This window comes from Pristis pectinata, chromosome 4 (genome assembly GCF_009764475.1).
Source record: "Pristis pectinata isolate sPriPec2 chromosome 4, sPriPec2.1.pri, whole genome shotgun sequence".
NCBI lineage: Eukaryota > Metazoa > Chordata > Chondrichthyes > Rhinopristiformes > Pristidae > Pristis > Pristis pectinata.
Window position 1 is genome coordinate 61,631,270 of NC_067408.1, and position 16,690 is coordinate 61,647,959.

At 43.4% G+C, this 16,690-nt stretch overlaps 1 protein-coding gene across 1 annotated transcript; it reads right to left on the bottom strand.

Moving 5' to 3' along the window:
• Positions 1–1,519: 1,519 nt before the first annotated feature.
• LOC127569600 (potassium-transporting ATPase subunit beta-like) lies at positions 1,520–13,489 on the bottom strand. The gene is made up of 7 exons (XM_052014387.1): positions 13,378–13,489; positions 11,819–11,947; positions 8,813–8,917; positions 7,039–7,235; positions 4,828–4,884; positions 1,822–1,917; positions 1,520–1,739 (listed from the first exon to the last, which is right to left on the bottom strand). Exons 1-7 carry the CDS (start codon positions 13,487–13,489, stop codon positions 1,578–1,580), a joined length of 858 nt encoding a protein of 285 aa, XP_051870347.1. The 3' UTR covers positions 1,520–1,577.
• Positions 13,490–16,690: the final 3,201 nt, after the last annotated feature.

A 16,690-nucleotide genomic window follows, 5' to 3' on the forward strand; every position in this document is an offset into this window, starting at 1 on the left:
AAAAGTTGGGAAGTCATGTTGCAGCTGTATAAAACTTTAGTTAGGCCACATTTGGAGTATTGTGTGCAGTTCTGGATGCCTCATTACAGGAAGGATATGGAGGCTTTAGAGAGTGTGCAGAAGAGGTTCACTAGGATGTTACTTGGATTGAGGTATATTAGCTATAAGGAGAGGTTGGACAAACTTGGATTGTTTTTTCTCAGCATCAGTGGCTGAGGGGCGACCTGAAAGAAGTATAGAGATTTATGAGAGGCATAGATTGGTTAGATAGAGTCTTTTTCCCAGGGTGGAAATGTTGAATCCTGGAGGGCATAGGTTTAAGGTGAAAGTGGGAAAGTTTAAAGGAGATTTGTGGGGCAAGCTTTTTACACAGAGAGTGGTGGGTGCCTGGAATGTTCTCTGATCGGGCGCTTCAGAGTTTGGCAATAAAGGCACAGAATGAACCTTTAGGGTCACCTTACCAAGAGAGTAGCAGAAAGGCAGCAGAATATAGGCTTTGCATGAAAATGGACCTGGATATATATTAAATGGAATGGGAAAGGATGTAAAAGCAGAGGTTTTCCACATTAAAGGCACCATTTAAATTCAGTTTACCCATCCATGCAAGCACGCGTGGACTGACTTCCTTCAATGCTGTTATTTCTCTAATTCTGTAAGAAATGACTAAAATTTAGAGCGTTAGACACAAAAGTACTAAATGGAGTGGTCACTTCTTTACAGAAACACATGAGACTGCAGATGCTAGAATCTGGAGCAACAAACTGTAAGCTGGAGGAACTCAGCAGGTCAAACAGTATAAGGAATGATGCAGGGTTTCGACCTACAACGTCGACAATTCCTCTCCCCTCACAGATGTTGCTCGACTCGCTGAGTTCGTCCAGTAGATTGTTTGTTGCTGGTAATTCTTTACAATTGATTTTAAGGGAGACTCAGTAATGGGAGATGTAGTGAAGAGAAATAGACAGGAAAACTAAACAGGAATGATGTTCAGGTCAAATGAGGAACTAGGGGCTGGACTGGCAGAGGAAAGGCAGGTGGAAGGGGCAGAAAAAAAGGCTGGTGAATGGAGAAATAGAGCAATATGAGGGATGGGAGAGGGAGACGGGGGGAGAAGATGTGATGGGAGAAGGAGGACAAATGTGAGGGAGGAGTGTGAGAGAGTGGCAAGGACAGGCATGGAGGTGTAGGTAGGTGAATGGAGGCACAGGCAGAAAAATTGGGTATGAGGCATAGGGTATGAGGAGGAGTACCGAGAAAGGAAGAGGGCCTGTGTGACACTTAATGGAAAACAATACCTGCCACAATGCCACTCACAGGCTTAACAGCCCTGCAGTTAAATACTGACCTCTTATAATAGGGATTTGCCAAAGATAATCCAGACCACTCAGCACATTCAATAATCGTCATGTTTATATAGATCCGGTGCTAAAGAATACATCATAGATAGAAGCGAATGTGTATCGCACTGAAGTATAATCTCTACAACCTTGTCTAAAAACTTGTCCAGAATGCAGAGTAATATAAATATATACAAAACACATTAACCGTCACCCGAGACTTTCCCCTTCAGATCATGTTCATTTTTTGATATCCAGTGTGAAGATCACTCGTCCTTCGAATTTTTCATAGGGGTTGTTACTGATCATTCCTGGTGCGTTAATCGTACACTGAATTTCAAACTCTCTGTTCCTTTTCAGAGTCAGGAATTTTACTGCCACCAGCGGATTGGTGTAATTTGGCTGTAGAAAGACAAGAGTTATTCCAGGACCTGGCAGTCAAAGTACCAATAAAGCATCTCATAAATACAATGAGGTTCCTCACCTGTGGCTGCTTGCCGTAGTAAGGGAAATAAGACAGGTCAAAGGTGCCGTTGTCAGGGTAAAACACTACGTTTCCAATACTCTCTGGGTAGGCATGCTGTATTTCAAAACAGAAATCTTTCATTTATTGCTTTTCATTATAAATGGATGTGTAATTGTTTTATTATTGTCACATGTACCAAGAAATAGTAAAAAAAACTTTGTTTTGTATGCCATGCATACAGATCATTTCACCACATCAGTACTTCAGGGTAGTACAAGGGAAAAGCAATAAAAATGCGGAATATCGTGTTACAGTTACAGAGAAAGTGCAGTGCTGGCAGACAATAAGGTGCAAGGCCATGATGAGGTAGATTGTGAGGGTCAGGAGTCCATCTTATAGTACAAGAAGTCCATCTTCTTGTACGAGATGGTTACAATTTGAAAAGGGAAGGAACAAGAGTTTCTGTATTTACTGTTATATAAACAATATTAATTTGGGTGCCCTTTGAAATAAAAGTGTTTCCAGTCATAAATTGTTCGCATTGGAAAGCAGTGTGGTCATTGGGAGTGTTCAAGATCACTGAAGCAGCTGGAGACTTTACTCTTAGAACACCAAGACATAAGAATTTACTTTATCAAGGAATTGACTGATAAGAGGCACGTACTGTACACTCATACCACAAAAGTACCAGGAAATGACCATCTCCAACAAGAGCGAGTCTGACTGCCCGACAGAGTGGCACAGCTGGTAGAGCTGCTGCCTCGCAGCTCCCGTGACCCAGGTTCGATCCTGATCTCAGCTGCTGTCTGTGTGGAGTTTGCACATTCTCTCTGTGACCACGTGGGTTTCCCCTGGGTGATCCAGTTTCCTCCCACATCCCAAAGACGTGAGGGTTGGTAGATTAGTAGATAAATAGATCACTGTAAATTGCCCCTAGCCTCAGAGAATTGCCAGAAAGAAGGGTGAAGCCAGTGGCTAGGGACTGAAATTGATCATAACACAATAAGTTAATAGTCAGTGTTAGCAAGGGGCCAAGGAACTTTCTGATCATATGCTAGATTAGGCAGATTGAAGAAACTCACTTGGCCCAATTTGTCACAGAACCATAAAGTACCATCAACACCAATTTACACTAATTCCTTTTATTTTATTCTCCTCACATTCCCATCAACTGTCCCCAGATTCTACCATTCACCTAGGGGCAATTTCACAACGGACAATTAACCTTGCAGAATCTAAAATACTTCAGTGACTCTCTCTAGTTATTAATCCCATCCACCTCTGCACAGAGACAGTTACAGTAAGGTCAATGACAACACACAGCTTTTAGTCAAAGCTATGAAAAGTGTCAGAGGAATGGTGAACAAATAATGTTATTCCTTGATTTGAAATAGAGAGACTTCACATATAGAACAATTAACAAAAGGTAGTGGGAAAGTTGATAGAGTCTTTATGAAAAGATGTAGTATCAAATGTTCTAGAAACTGAAAGTATAAGGAGGATTATTCAATACAGATTTCCAACAGGAAGAATGCTTGATTCATTTAATTCTTTGAGGAAGTAATAGAAAGGGTTAACATGAGTAATAAAGTCTAAGTAACATTCATAAAATCTTTGACAGGTCTCCATAGGTACAGTATGGTAAGTTGAACTACATGGAGCCAGGGATAACTGGCACAATTTGACCACAGAACAGAATACAGGGTATAGGAATTACTGGTAATTGTGTTAAACTTGTATAATTAGACCACCTCTGCAATACCATGGACCCTCCTGTTTCCCATGTTCCCAGGACATAAAATTGCAAGAATAATCTCAGAATATAAAGACCAAGAAATATAGAACAGGCTGGAGATGGTGACTTCAGAGTTAAAGGGCAGAATGGGAGAACTCTGGAAATTCCTGGCAATGATGTCTGGATACTGGGAAACCGAGCTTTGCAAACGTGTGCACTTATTGATAAGCACCCACCCCCCGCCCCTTGGTGGAGGGAAAGGTAGTGACACAGAAGGCAGGGAGTCTGCAGAAGGACTTGGGCATGTTGGGAGAATGGGCAAAGAAGAGGCAGATGGAATAAAGCATAGGGAAGTGTGGTAGGAAGCATAAAGGTGTGGACTATTTTCTAAATGGGGAGAGAATTCTGAAATTGGAGGTGTAAAAGGACTTGGAAGTTCTAGTTCAGGAGGTTGAGTCAATAGCAAAGGAGGCAAATGCAATATTAGCATTCATTTTGAGAAGACTAGAATATAAAAGCAAGGACACACTGCTGAAGAGTTATAAGGCTTTGGTCAGACCACATTTGGAATATTGTGAGGAATTTTGGGCCCCATATCTAAAGAAAGATGTACTGGCCCTAGAAAGAGTCCAGAGGAAGTTCACAAGAATGATCCCAGGAATGAAAGACTTAGTGTATGAGGAGCGTTTGATGGCTCTGGGCCGGTACTCGATGGAGTTCAGAAAGACTAAGGGGATCTCATTGAAATCTACCGAATACTGAAAGGCCTCGATAGAGTGGACATGGAGAGGATGTTTCCATTAGCAGGAGAGTCTAGGATCTGAGAGCACAGCCTCATCCCTTTAGAGCTGAGATGAGAAGCAATTTTTTCAGCCAGAGGATGGTGAATCTGTGGAATTCGTTGCCACAGAAGGCTGTGGAGACCATGTCATTGGGTGTATTTAAGGCAGAGATTGATAGGTTCTTGATTGGTAAGGGAGTTAAGGGTTATGGGGAGAAGGCAGTAGAATAAGGTTGAGAAAAAAAGATCAGCCATAATTGAATGGTGAAGCAGACTCATTGGGCCAAATAGCCTGATTTTGCTCCTGTGTCTTATGGTCCTTACTGAGTATTTCCTAAGAGGTCCTCGGGTGTCACTTTAACAGAAATATGGCAGGGACATCACAGGACACTCACTGTGCTATTCTGACTGGAAAATGGAAGCAATTCAAGGAAATTATTGTTCCTGTAATTTATTTATTAACTCCACAATCCTCTGTGGAGGAGGTTTTATGTCTGTTAGCACTTACCAGAACAGCACAAGTTACGTTTGGGACAGTTCCTTCTCCAGGCAAGTAATTGATAATCTGAAATTCCAATAAGAAACTTATTAGCTAGACATCCCTGTCCCATGAACATCAAATTATCAATTGATTACATATAATAGCTCGTAACCCAGTTACTTTTTCTAGACAAGTATCAACCATTGCTGAATCAGCAGTGTTCAACCCTGTGTAAGGATGTCGTGAATACAAGTCCCAGACCAACATGATGAGCCCATATCCAGGTTAGCACTCCCCAGTGCAGTACTGAGTGAAGTACTACATTGCTGGAGGTGAAGTACTTTACTCAGTGTGAGATATTAAAGCAAGGCTCTCCATCCTCTCAGGAAAACATTATTTATCAGAAGAACAGAGAGCTCTCCCCAGTGCCCTGGCCAGTATTTATCTTATAACAATGAATGCATACACTCTTTTTCCCAGGGTTAGAGAATCAAGGACTAGAAGGCATAGATTTAGGGGAGGGGCAGAGATTTAATAGGAATCTGAGGGGCAATTTCTTCACACAGAAGGACATATATGGATTGAGCTGCCAAAGGAAGTGGTTGAGGCAGATACATAAACAACATTTAAAAGACATTTGGACAGGTACATGGATAGGAAAGGTTTAGAGGGATATGGGTCAAATGTGGGCAAATGGGACTAGCTTAGATGGGCATGTTGGTTGGCATGGACCAGTTGGGCCAAAGGGCCTGTTTCTGTGCTGTATGACTCTATGACAATACCAATCAAAATAAATGTTCTAGTCATTGTTGCACAGATTGTGAGCTTATTCCAAGAGTGACAGCAATTTCACTGGCTTTGGGATGCACTGATGGTATGAAAGGAGGTAACCTTCCATTACAGAGGTCGTGCCAGAGGACTGGAGAGCATTACATGTTGCTCCCTTGTTTAAAAAAGGAAGGATAAGCTTCCTTTAGGAAGGATAAGGATAAGTTGGTCAATTTACCTCAGTGGTGGGATAGCTTTTAGAAACATTGATCTGGGACAGGATCTATAGTCACCTGGAGGAAAATGAATCAATTAAGGCAAGCCAGAACAGATTTGGGAAGGACAAATAGTGTTTAACCAATTAGACAGAATTTTTTAATGAGGTTACAGATAGAGTTGATGAGGGTAATGCAGTCATTTTGGTGTACATGGACTCCAAGAAGGTATTTGATAAGGTGCTGGCATAACAGACACATCAGCAAACCTGGTATAATAGAGACACTGACAGCATGGATACAAAGTTGGCTGAGTAATGGACAACAGAGGGTTGTGTTGAGTAGTTGTGTATCAGACTGGAGGAAGCTGGACTCCAGCATTCCCAAGGCATTGATGTTTTTCTGATCTATATTAATGAGCCAGACTTGGGGGAGAAAGCCATTTGTGAATGACACAAAATCTGGCAATACTGTGAGGTGCAAAGGGGGTGGTGATAGATTACAGCAGGACGCGAACAGGCCGGTAGAACAGGCAGGCACATGGCAGATGGAGAAACGAGAGGTGATGCACTTTGGTGGAAAGGATGAGGAAAGGCAATGTAGAATAAAGGATACTGTTCTAAAAGGGGTGCAGGAACAGAGGTTACTATGGATGTGGCTGCACAAGTCATTGAGAGTGGTAGGTCAGGTTGAGAAAGCAGTTATAAGATATCAACAGTTATAAGATATCAACAGATATAAGGCAGAAGCCTTATGCTGAAGCCCTGTACCACCCTGATCTGACCTCGACTGGAGGATTGTGTTCAATTCAGATTCAGTTCAATTCAGACATGAAGGCAGTAGAGAGAGCCTAGAAAAGATTTCCAAGGATTGCTTCAGGAATGAGGAACTACAGATTCAGGAATAGACTGGAGTGTATGGGGCTGTTTTGTCTGAAGAGAAGGCTGAGGGAAGATTTGATAGAAGGGTATAAAGTGATGAAGGGTCAGTACTGAGTGGATAATGGGAGGGTGTGACTGGATTCTGGAATGCAGATGAGAGGAGGGAAGGTTCCATTGTGGCATTCAAGGTGGAATTGGACAAATATACAGTGGAGAAGAATTGCAAGGCTACTCAGAAGGGTCAGAGCTGGAATTGGTGAATTGCTCTGGTTGAGAGCTGATTCTCACACAATGGGCTGAATGGCCTCCTTCTTTGCTGTAACCATTCCATAATTGTATTATTCTGCATGTTTGTTCTTTCTAAACACACATACCCTGTTCATTCGGATTAAGATGCAGGGTTGACCGGTCTTATATCCGAAAGTGGGATCTTCTAGTCCAGAGCAGTTCTTCAGCATGTTTCGAGTGAATTGGCAGGAAAACTTTGAATTAGGACCATGCCCTCCTTGGAAGGTATAGTTACCACTGGTGCAGTTGCGGTTGAGTTTTTCCTGGACTGACTCATTATAAGCTGGTAGGTAAAGACAGAAATCAGAGCTAGAGAGGGAGGCTAGAAATTCAGAATTGAATGAACAAACTGCAAGTCCCCTCCTGCTACTGGAACGACATCAGACAGAGCTCAGGCTGCAGTTCTTCTTGTGTGGAGGGATGAGGGTGCTTAAGAGACAAGGGAAGCCCTAGGAACCACATGGGTTCAAAGAAGGTTGCTGAGTTTATAATATGGAAAGCAAAGCGCATGGGAATTTTCCTTAGGTTTCCAGTTTATCCCAGTCCAGGGTTGGTGGTTGGCAATTGATGCTGAGCAATGGGATAGCTGAAAAGGTGGTGGACACCAAATGGAGGCTTTCAAAAAGGGGATTTAATATTTATAGAAGATGAGACATTTGAGGAAGGGGCAAGGAGTGGGACTAATGAGCATGATTTTCCAGAGAGTTGGCATGGATATAATCAGATAAACAGCCTTCCACTGTGCTGTGTGAATCTGTGAGTTTATCATGAGGTGGTCAGATTTTGGGAATATGTGGTGACCTGATCACAATGGGGGTCTGACCCTGGGTGAACTGACCCTCCGTGGGGTTGGGTCTGACCATGTGAGAGGGGCAAACTGACCGTGGGGGGAGGTCTGGGGAGGAGATCTGACCATGGGGAAGGGGCCTGATCGTGGGGAGGGGTGACTCTGGCTGGGTCTCTGCAGAAATGAGTGAGATCCTGAGAACAACGCAGCCAGGGCTAACAATGGTGTCTGTTGTCACCCCCAGCTCATCCCGTCTCTGTTCTCCACTCAGGGCAAGGAAACATCAATGATGCACTTGGGGCACTCTCTGTGTCCCTGGTAAGGCCTGCATCTGATCTAATTTAGTTTGTGCGATCAATGATGTTTGCACAAATTAAATGATGTTTCCTCTCTGGCTACATAATTACCTTCAAATTTTACATTCCCAACCCCCATGCATATTTCCTGTTCTATCTCTGCTGCCTCCTCTACATCTCTTGTGCTTTGTACCCAGTTTTGTAAACGATCTATATAAATAAGCTTTGAGCAGAATTGAGTTTGTTGGCATTTATGGCTCAGGAGGAGCTGAAAATTGCACGAATTAGATCAGATGCAGGCTTTACCAAGGACACAGAGAGTGCCCCAACTGCAACAAGAATGTGCTGATTTCAGAGGAGTTGCTATTAGGTAGGGCAGGAGGAAAAACTCTATGTGGATCACTTGGTTAGATTAAAGTTGGAAGCCAAGGAATCTGATGGAAGGAATGAGGTCAGACTGGAGGTGGAGGGACTGACTGGTGGCTGTCATGCTGACAGAGAATGGTAGGTGAAATAATTATTGGGTATTAACTAAAGTCTGGATTTAAATATTATTCCCTGTATGTAATTCTCCAAATCTGAACATTTTAGGTCTCTTGTCTATACAAAGGACCATGTAAGTCCCAATTAAGATTGAAATCATTGTCATGTCTTTCCCTCAAATGAACCAAAAATTAAATTAATCTAGATTTCCATTTACTTAGATTACAAGTTGCATTTTACATTAGACTCGCCCTGTAACAAAGTATGTAAGGGCTCATGTCTACCCACATTTACCTAGGAGGAACTGCTGAAGGTCTTTGACGTAATAGTGCCAGGACTTTGGATTTGAGATATTAAAGATGATCTTCAGATCTCTTGGTTGCGGTTGTATCGTCACACCTATAACAGAGTACAATGCAAATTTAGACAATGTTCACACAGGGACCAGTAACCTGGGAGGGGAGTGAAATTTTCATACAAAGCAGTCACCCCACAAAAGTTTACTACGAAAATTGTGTTAAACTGTTGCATGGTTTGTTTGTTTTTTCAATGCAGCCCCTCTAAATCATCCTTGTTCCAAGTAGTAAAGCAGTTTACTACCAGGACACCACTTAGATGTGCAGAACATCAGATGCATCAAACACCATACTGTTGCGCAAAACAGGATCAAATACATAACTGGCAAACCTGTATATCACTCTTTAGACAAGCATAACCGATAGATGTACAAAGCACGACACGGGTGTGTAGAGCACTGCATCAAAATATAAAGCATGCTTTTTTTGTGTTATTACTTAGAATTATTTAGATGTATGAAATACTAAGTAGATGTATAATGCACTGGACATATGTATTGAACATCAAGACTGTAAAAGTCAGTAAGAGTTTTGCTTAATTTAGCTCTGCTTTCAGTAACAAGTTTTAACTGAGTTTGCCACATGCTGCAGCTAAGAGTGTCACAAGGACAAGGGCTAACTTCTTATCAGAGGGGTGTTAACTTTAACGTACAACCCATGTGTGAAGATAACATGCACACAATGCATGTCACACTGCCCCCAGTAACTAATGGTGCTGAATGCAAGGCTTTTCCTGCCTCCCCTACTCTGGAGGCACCTTGCAGGATTCAGCAGAGCGTGTCGCACGATTCACTAGGACCTGCTCCAACCTTGTTATCAGTCCTTGTCAGCAACTGCAGGGCTGGAGGATGAGGATGAGGAGGGGGAAGGAAGGAAAGGAGGATGCAATATAGAGTCCACTTGACAGAGGGACTCAGAGACCACCCTGTGAGCTCCTCCTAAGGTTACAAGGTTCTGTTCCTATGAACTGTTCGTAACCCAAGCAGGTTACTAATCAGAAATGCGGCCACAAACCAAGTTCCCATGTGAAGGAAGATGCCTGCAGCCTAGTAGCGACTGGCAAATCCATTCCACTAGTCTCCCTAAGGCTGTACATAAGTCAGGCCTGCAGCCTAGAAGCGACTGGCAAATCCATCCCACTAGTGTCCCTAAGGCTGTACATAAGTCAGGCGTCCGTAACCTGGGGAGGACCTGTATTTATTAAATGCTTTCTAGCACTCTCCAATTAACCACCATGTCTGGACAAAGTACACAGTATACAGAGATAGAAACACTATCTTGATGTCCAAAGCACCATATACATCTTAGAAACACTGGATAGATATATAATACATAAGACCAACAGATAGGGCACTACACTGATAAATAAAATACCATGCAGAATTGGAAATAACCAAAAAGGTAAAAAATACATAAACTGCTACCTCAGCTAGCATTCAAGATGCTGTCCTAGGAACAAAAACCAGCACCACTGAAAGGGTAATTTTAGTATCACATGCATTAGTGACAGCACTGTATGAATCCCTGCCCTCTACAACGGATTAGCCAGGGCTCATTGTGGAGGCAGAAGGCTCTGCTGATGCTGGGATCTGGAGCAACACACAATCTGCTGGAGGAACTCAGCGGGTCGAGCAGCATCTGTTGGGGGGTGGGGGGGGGGAAATTCCCCTCTGCTGTGGTTGATGGAGTCTACTCTTTCATGTCCTCTGTTTCTCGTACTTCTGTTCTCACCTCATCTCCCTCCAGACAGAACGGAGAGAGAGTTCCCCTTGTCCTCAACTTTCACCCAATGAGGCTGCGCATCCAGCATATCATCCCTCTAGCAGCTGTCTTCAACCTTCACTCTTCCTTCCCCTACCTCATGCCAGCTCTCTCTCATTTTTTTCTCTCTCTTTGTCTGCTTCCTTCTATCAATCACCTGCCACTGTCTCCCAACTCCACCCCTCCCCCCTTACCTGAAGTAACCTGCCCATCATCTTACACCTCTCCTTCGTACACCAATCACCTCGGGCTCCAGTCTCACCACACCACCCACCTCCCCCCCTCTCCTCTTTATAATGGCCATCTCCCCTCTCCACTCTCAGTCCTGATGCAGGGTCTCGACCTGAAACATCAACAGTTCCTCTCCTCTCCCCATAGACGCCGCTCGACCCGCTGAGCTCCTCCAGCAGATTGCTCAATGCGGAGAGGCTGTCTGTGAGCGCTGGTGTGGGGTGGGTTGAGACATGGGGTGCAACCACTCAGTGCTGAGATGAGGGGCTCAGAGGCACACGGTAAGTTGACAAGACCATCCAGGTCCCAGGGTCTCTCTCATCACCTGCTGATGGAAGTTGTTCACTCCCCCCTCTCTTTGGCTGGGCAGCTCACCCCCCAGCCTAGAGATGAATCACTCATGCTATCAGTCCACTGGCAATGGCCTGCATTCATCATGCCAGCCAATGTGCAGCCCTGACCCCCACATCTCAGCACTGAGCAGCCTCAACAGTTTCCACAGCCCCCCACACCAAGCTGTGGGCAGGTCACTGGTGGGGGGTGGGGTGGGGGGAGAGGGCAACATGAAGGCAGGGTTTTGTGCAAAGTTCGCGGGACCCAAGTTCCCATCACAGCAACACATGGAAGTCCAGGGATTTACACCAGGTTCCCTACACAGCAGCGGGCAGTAGTGGCAAGGTCTGGGGTTCATGCCAGACTCTCAGTACGGCAGCCCACAACCCAATGCGACAATTTTACTCTGGGTACCTCCCTTGAGTGTTTGGACTGGTGGAGCTGGCACACTATCAACAGTGCTCTGTGGGGTACTGCTAAGCTGGTATCAGTGTACAAAAATACAAAATATAATATAGCTGTGTAATATATTGCACAGATTTACAAATAACGTGCTTCACTGAGGAGGCTACTGCTGAGAGCGCGCCAACAATTTCACAGGGGAGCCTCAGAGCCTTACCTGGTGCTTTGAGCCTGTCTTGATAAGTCGGTATGTATGGGTCTGTTGTGTACAACAACACAAACAGGGACAGAGCAAACAGTGCACACATCACAACGTAGAAGGCTGCATAATACAGGCTGATGAAAACTGCAAAAGAAGCAATGAGCTGTTGGGTAGAACTGTATAGAATAACATAGGAAATGCAACACAGAAACATGATAATCATTCCCACCGGATTTGGCACTACCTGGCTCATCCCTTTCTTCCTCCCCTAACTTACTCAGCATAGTCTTTAGGTTGCCTCTGCAGAGCTCAAACAGTTTTCTGATAATTCCCACACTTCCTGTGATTCTAATAAGGCTAGATACCTGCCACCTTTAATATTACAAGATTAAAAAGATAAAAGCTACTTCTCATTTGAAAGGAACTGTTCCCTTTATTGATCTCATATACAATGTTTTATGACCAGCCAGTTGCACAGTGAACATAGTTTTTGGATGGTATTAGAGGTTGACTCTTAACCACCTCAGTTTAAGAGCAATTAGAGACGGACAATGAAGACTGGAATAGCTAGCCACATCTACACTCTATGAATGAATAAAACAAAATAACTACCGATCTGAAATTAGCCACTGATTCATGTTAAATAACATGTTGGGTAGAAATAACGGGAAGATGAACTGACCTAAAGGTTTTCAGAATAATACTGAACGATCCCATTTAAAAAAAACTGGATGTTGCAGAATCATTCTGCCACTGAATCTGCATTGACTTTTTGCTATCCAAGTGCCCCATTCTCCCCCTGCTCTAAACTAATCCCACTGCCCCACTCTTGCCCCACAACCTGTACCAATTCAAAATCAGTTTTATTATCATTGACCTATAAGTCGCGAAATTTGTTCAAAACTATCCAACTACCCTACATTCTCCCCATAATCTTACATCAATTCAAAACTATTCTCACTGCCCCACACTCCCTGTAACACCAGATCAATTCAAAACTAATCCCACAATCTCATTCTCCCCATAGCCCTGTCTTTTCAAAGCTGTTCCCACTGCCCCACACTCTCTCTCTCTGAACAATCAATCCAAAAGCACTCTTTCCCCACAACCTATATCAATTTAAAACTAATCCCACTGGCCCACTCAATCTCTGAACAATCAATCCCAAAGCAATCAGACTATCCCTGCTCTCCCATGGCTCTGAATCAACCCAAAGCTGATCACACTGCCTCACTTTCCCCATAACCCTGAATCAATCCAAAACAAAACCCACTGCTCCATTTACTGGCAGAAATATCTCAGTCCTTTCCTCATAGTTCTGGTTTCCTATCCTCACAGCGTTCTACACCACACAATTTTAATGACCTTTCTATAAAGGAAGCCCAAAACATCATACTCAGCTAACTGTGGGCTAACCAATGGTTACACAGAATCATAGAAATATATGGCTATTCAACCAAATGTATGAACTCAACATTATGAATTCATCATCAACTACTCTTGTGCTCTGTCCCAGTCAAGAATTTTCTGCCTGAATCCTTCTAGCCCCAAGTTTATGTCGCGGTCTCTCCTACCCCAATTTTTAGGTGTCCTCCCCATTAATTCCTTGGTTTCTGGATTCCAAACAAAGTGCTTGAACTCTTCCATACGCTGGCCGCAAGTCTTCTTCTCGCTGAAGGTAGCCATTTTTCCCAATGTGTTACAGTTCCAAATGGGGGAATGTCAAGGGTGTTGGAGAATTCGAGGAGACTTCAGGGGGAGGGGGCACTGACTAAACCTTTTGTAGCAGTGATATGATGTCACAGCTTCAACCAATCACATTAAGGATAGGGGTTAATGGCATTCCACAGATATCAGCACTATTTAGATTAGTGCAAATTGATTAATAACTAAATTGAGCGCACATGAAGCCACATGCAGATTGTGCATTGAGTTCCTAATATTTCTTTGACATAGTGGCCGATAACTTAATCATGTTTGATGATTTTAAAGTAAACTAAGTTAATCAGTTGATTGGGTTGTTTCATTCTTACAAACCAAGGACAAGTTGGGGGGGACAGGCACCCACTTGTACGTTCTGTGACGCAACAGTTGCTATGGAATCCAGCCCAGAGACACATCACCGGCAACCTCTTATAGAGACTTACCCAAGCCCTGCAAGGTAATCTGACCTCCTCCACCAACAGCCTAACCAGACCACTGGGACCTGTGACCACCAAACCTGGTCACCAGCCAGCCAGCGAAGTGCTCCCATTTACCCTTTTCCCAGAAGGTCCTAAGCAAACACACATACATGAAGATGAACAAGGAAGGGAGCTGGCCTGTCGGAATACTGCACAGTCATTCCATGAGGACTATTGGAAGTCAAGGAAAATATAATCAAAAATTCCCAAATTTCTGCAGAGTTAATATGGACTTCCAAGGATTAAAGCAAACCCATCAACTTTACAGACCTCTAGATATTGCACTGGGTGGCACAGTGAATAGACCCCTAGATTTTGCACTGAATGGCAGAGTGTATAAACCTCCAGATATTGCAGAGGATATAGATATCAAGATATTGCACTGGATGGCACTAAGTATTGCATTATCTGCAAATTTGGAAATTGTGCCTGAACTCTCAAGTCCAAGTCATTAATAAATATTAAGGAAAATGGTTGTCAAAATACCAGTCCCTTGGGAATTCCACTATACACTTCATCCCAGTCTGGCAAAACAACCTACTACTACTACTACTGTGACTTAGACAATTCTCTGTCCATGCTGCTACAGCCCTTACAGCGCCAGCGACCTGGGTTCAATTCTGGCCACTGCCTGTAAGGAGTTTGTACGTCCTCCCCGTATCTGCATGGGTTTCCTCCAAGTGCTCCGGTTTCCTCCACATTCCAAAGATGTACGGGTTAGGAAGTTGTGAGCATGCTACGTTGGTGCTGGAAGTGTGGCGACACTTGCAGGCTGCCCCAGAACACTCTACACAAAAAATGCATTTCACTGTGTGTTTTGATGTACATGTGACTAATATAGATATCTTACCTTATCTTTTACTTCTATGCCCTTCAACCTTGATGTGCCACTTTATCAAATGCCTTTTGCAATTCCATATATACATCAACTACATTTCCTTCATCAGCCCTCTCTATTACTTCACCAAAAAATGATTGAAAGATGAGATTTGCTGGCTTTGTCTAATGAATCCATATGGCTGCCGATTTTGTTCCTGATCGAGAACTTTCCTCAATGTCAAGAAGGTCAAACAGACTGGCCTAATGTTGCAGATCTAATCCTACCTTGTTTGCCATTTTCTCAAGCACCAGGCATGAACCAATCAATGTTTGGGAGATTATGACCAGGAACTCTGCAATTCCTTTTGTTATTTCATTCAGCTGAGAACATATCTCATCCTATCAATTTTTAGCTCCAGCGTCTCAATAACATCTTCCTTTGCTGATATCCCAGCAGTATCTTCTTCCCTGGTGAAGACTGATGTGAAGTGTCCATTTAGCAACTTCACCATGCTCCCTGCCTCATGAGTGGATTTATTTGGACTTCCTTCAATGCATTCAATACTCACAATATTGCTGTCTCTGCACTGGGCATACCAACTGTAGATTGGGTACAGCCTTTGGATTATGGAGGCTAGATCATTGGGGGTATTTAAAGAAGAAGTAGATCATTCCTTGATAGAGTAGGGAATTGAGGGCTCTTAGGATCTGGTACTGTTGGAAGTATCCTGACTGGTGCATCATGGTCTGGTACGGCAATTTGAATGTGCAGGAATGTAAGAAGCTGCAGACACCCCAAGGCTGTACCCAATCTACAGTTGGACTCAGCCCAAAAGACAGGCACATCCCTCTCCACCACTGGTACTATCTACATGAGGCACTGCCTCAAGAAGGCAACATCCATCATCAAAGATCCCCACCATCAGGGCTATTCCATCTTCTCGCAGCTACCATTGGGCAGGAGGTACAGAAGGTACACGACCAGGTTCAAGAACAGATACTTCCCTTCAACCATTCAGTTCTTGAACCAACCTGCACTACCCTAATCACTACCTTAGTATAGCAACACTATGACCACTTTGCACTACAACGGACTGTTTTATTTGCTCTAATTGTGTTCTTTCTTGTATAATTTTTGTATAATTTATTTTTTTCCTGTGAATGTTGTGTACCTGATGCAACGTGCCTGTGCAATTAAGTTTTTCATTGTACTTGTGCATACATGTACTTAAGCATTTGCCAATAAATTTGACTTTGACTGCAGAAAGAGGAGTTGAGCCCTGGGTAGAGCAGCCATGATTATACTGAATGGCAGAGAAGGCTCGAGGGACATGTTCCTTTTTTTTTATGTCCTTTACAAAACTCTAATCTTCAGTTCATAAGGGTCACTCGAAAATTTCAATTGCTTGTCACTTTAATGCTCCATCCCGTTCCCAACCTGATCTCACTGTTTCAGCCCATGAATGGATTTCCTTTTGGGTCTCTGATTGGCCTCACCTCCCCTCTCACTGCCCTCCTCCTATTTACAGGCAATATAAATATGAGGAGGTGAATGAATCAGAAAATCAAAAACTGCAGATTCTGGAAATCTAAAAGACTGGAAATGTTCAGCAGGTCAGGCTGCATCCGTGCAAAGAGAAACAGAGTTAACATTTTAGGTCAGAGACCCTTCGTCAGAACTCACCTTTGGCCTTGGACCGGAAATGTTAACTGTTTCTGTTCCCACAGATGCTGCCTGACCTAACAAGTATTACTGGTATTTTCTGCTTATATCATGCACTGCAGAAGGGAAGTACTGGAATACCATGTACAGTTTTGGTCTCTTTATTTAAGGAAGGGTCTCTTTAATTCAGAAAGGATACACTTGCTTTAGAGGATATTCAGT

What these genes read in the sequence shown, in the direction of transcription:
- LOC127569600 (XM_052014387.1), bottom strand. Translation starts at nt 13,489, where the DNA reads ATGGCTACCTTCAGCGAGAAGAAGACTTGCGGCCAGCGTATGGAAGAG. An exon ending in TCTTAATCCGAATGAACAGG is followed by an intron (nt 4,885 to 7,038) that starts GTATGTGTGTTT and finishes TTGGAATTTCAG; the next exon opens with ATTATCAATTACTTGCCTGG. An exon ending in ACGTAACTTGTGCTGTTCTG is followed by an intron (nt 1,918 to 4,827) that starts GTAAGTGCTAAC and finishes TTTGAAATACAG; the next exon opens with CATGCCTACCCAGAGAGTAT.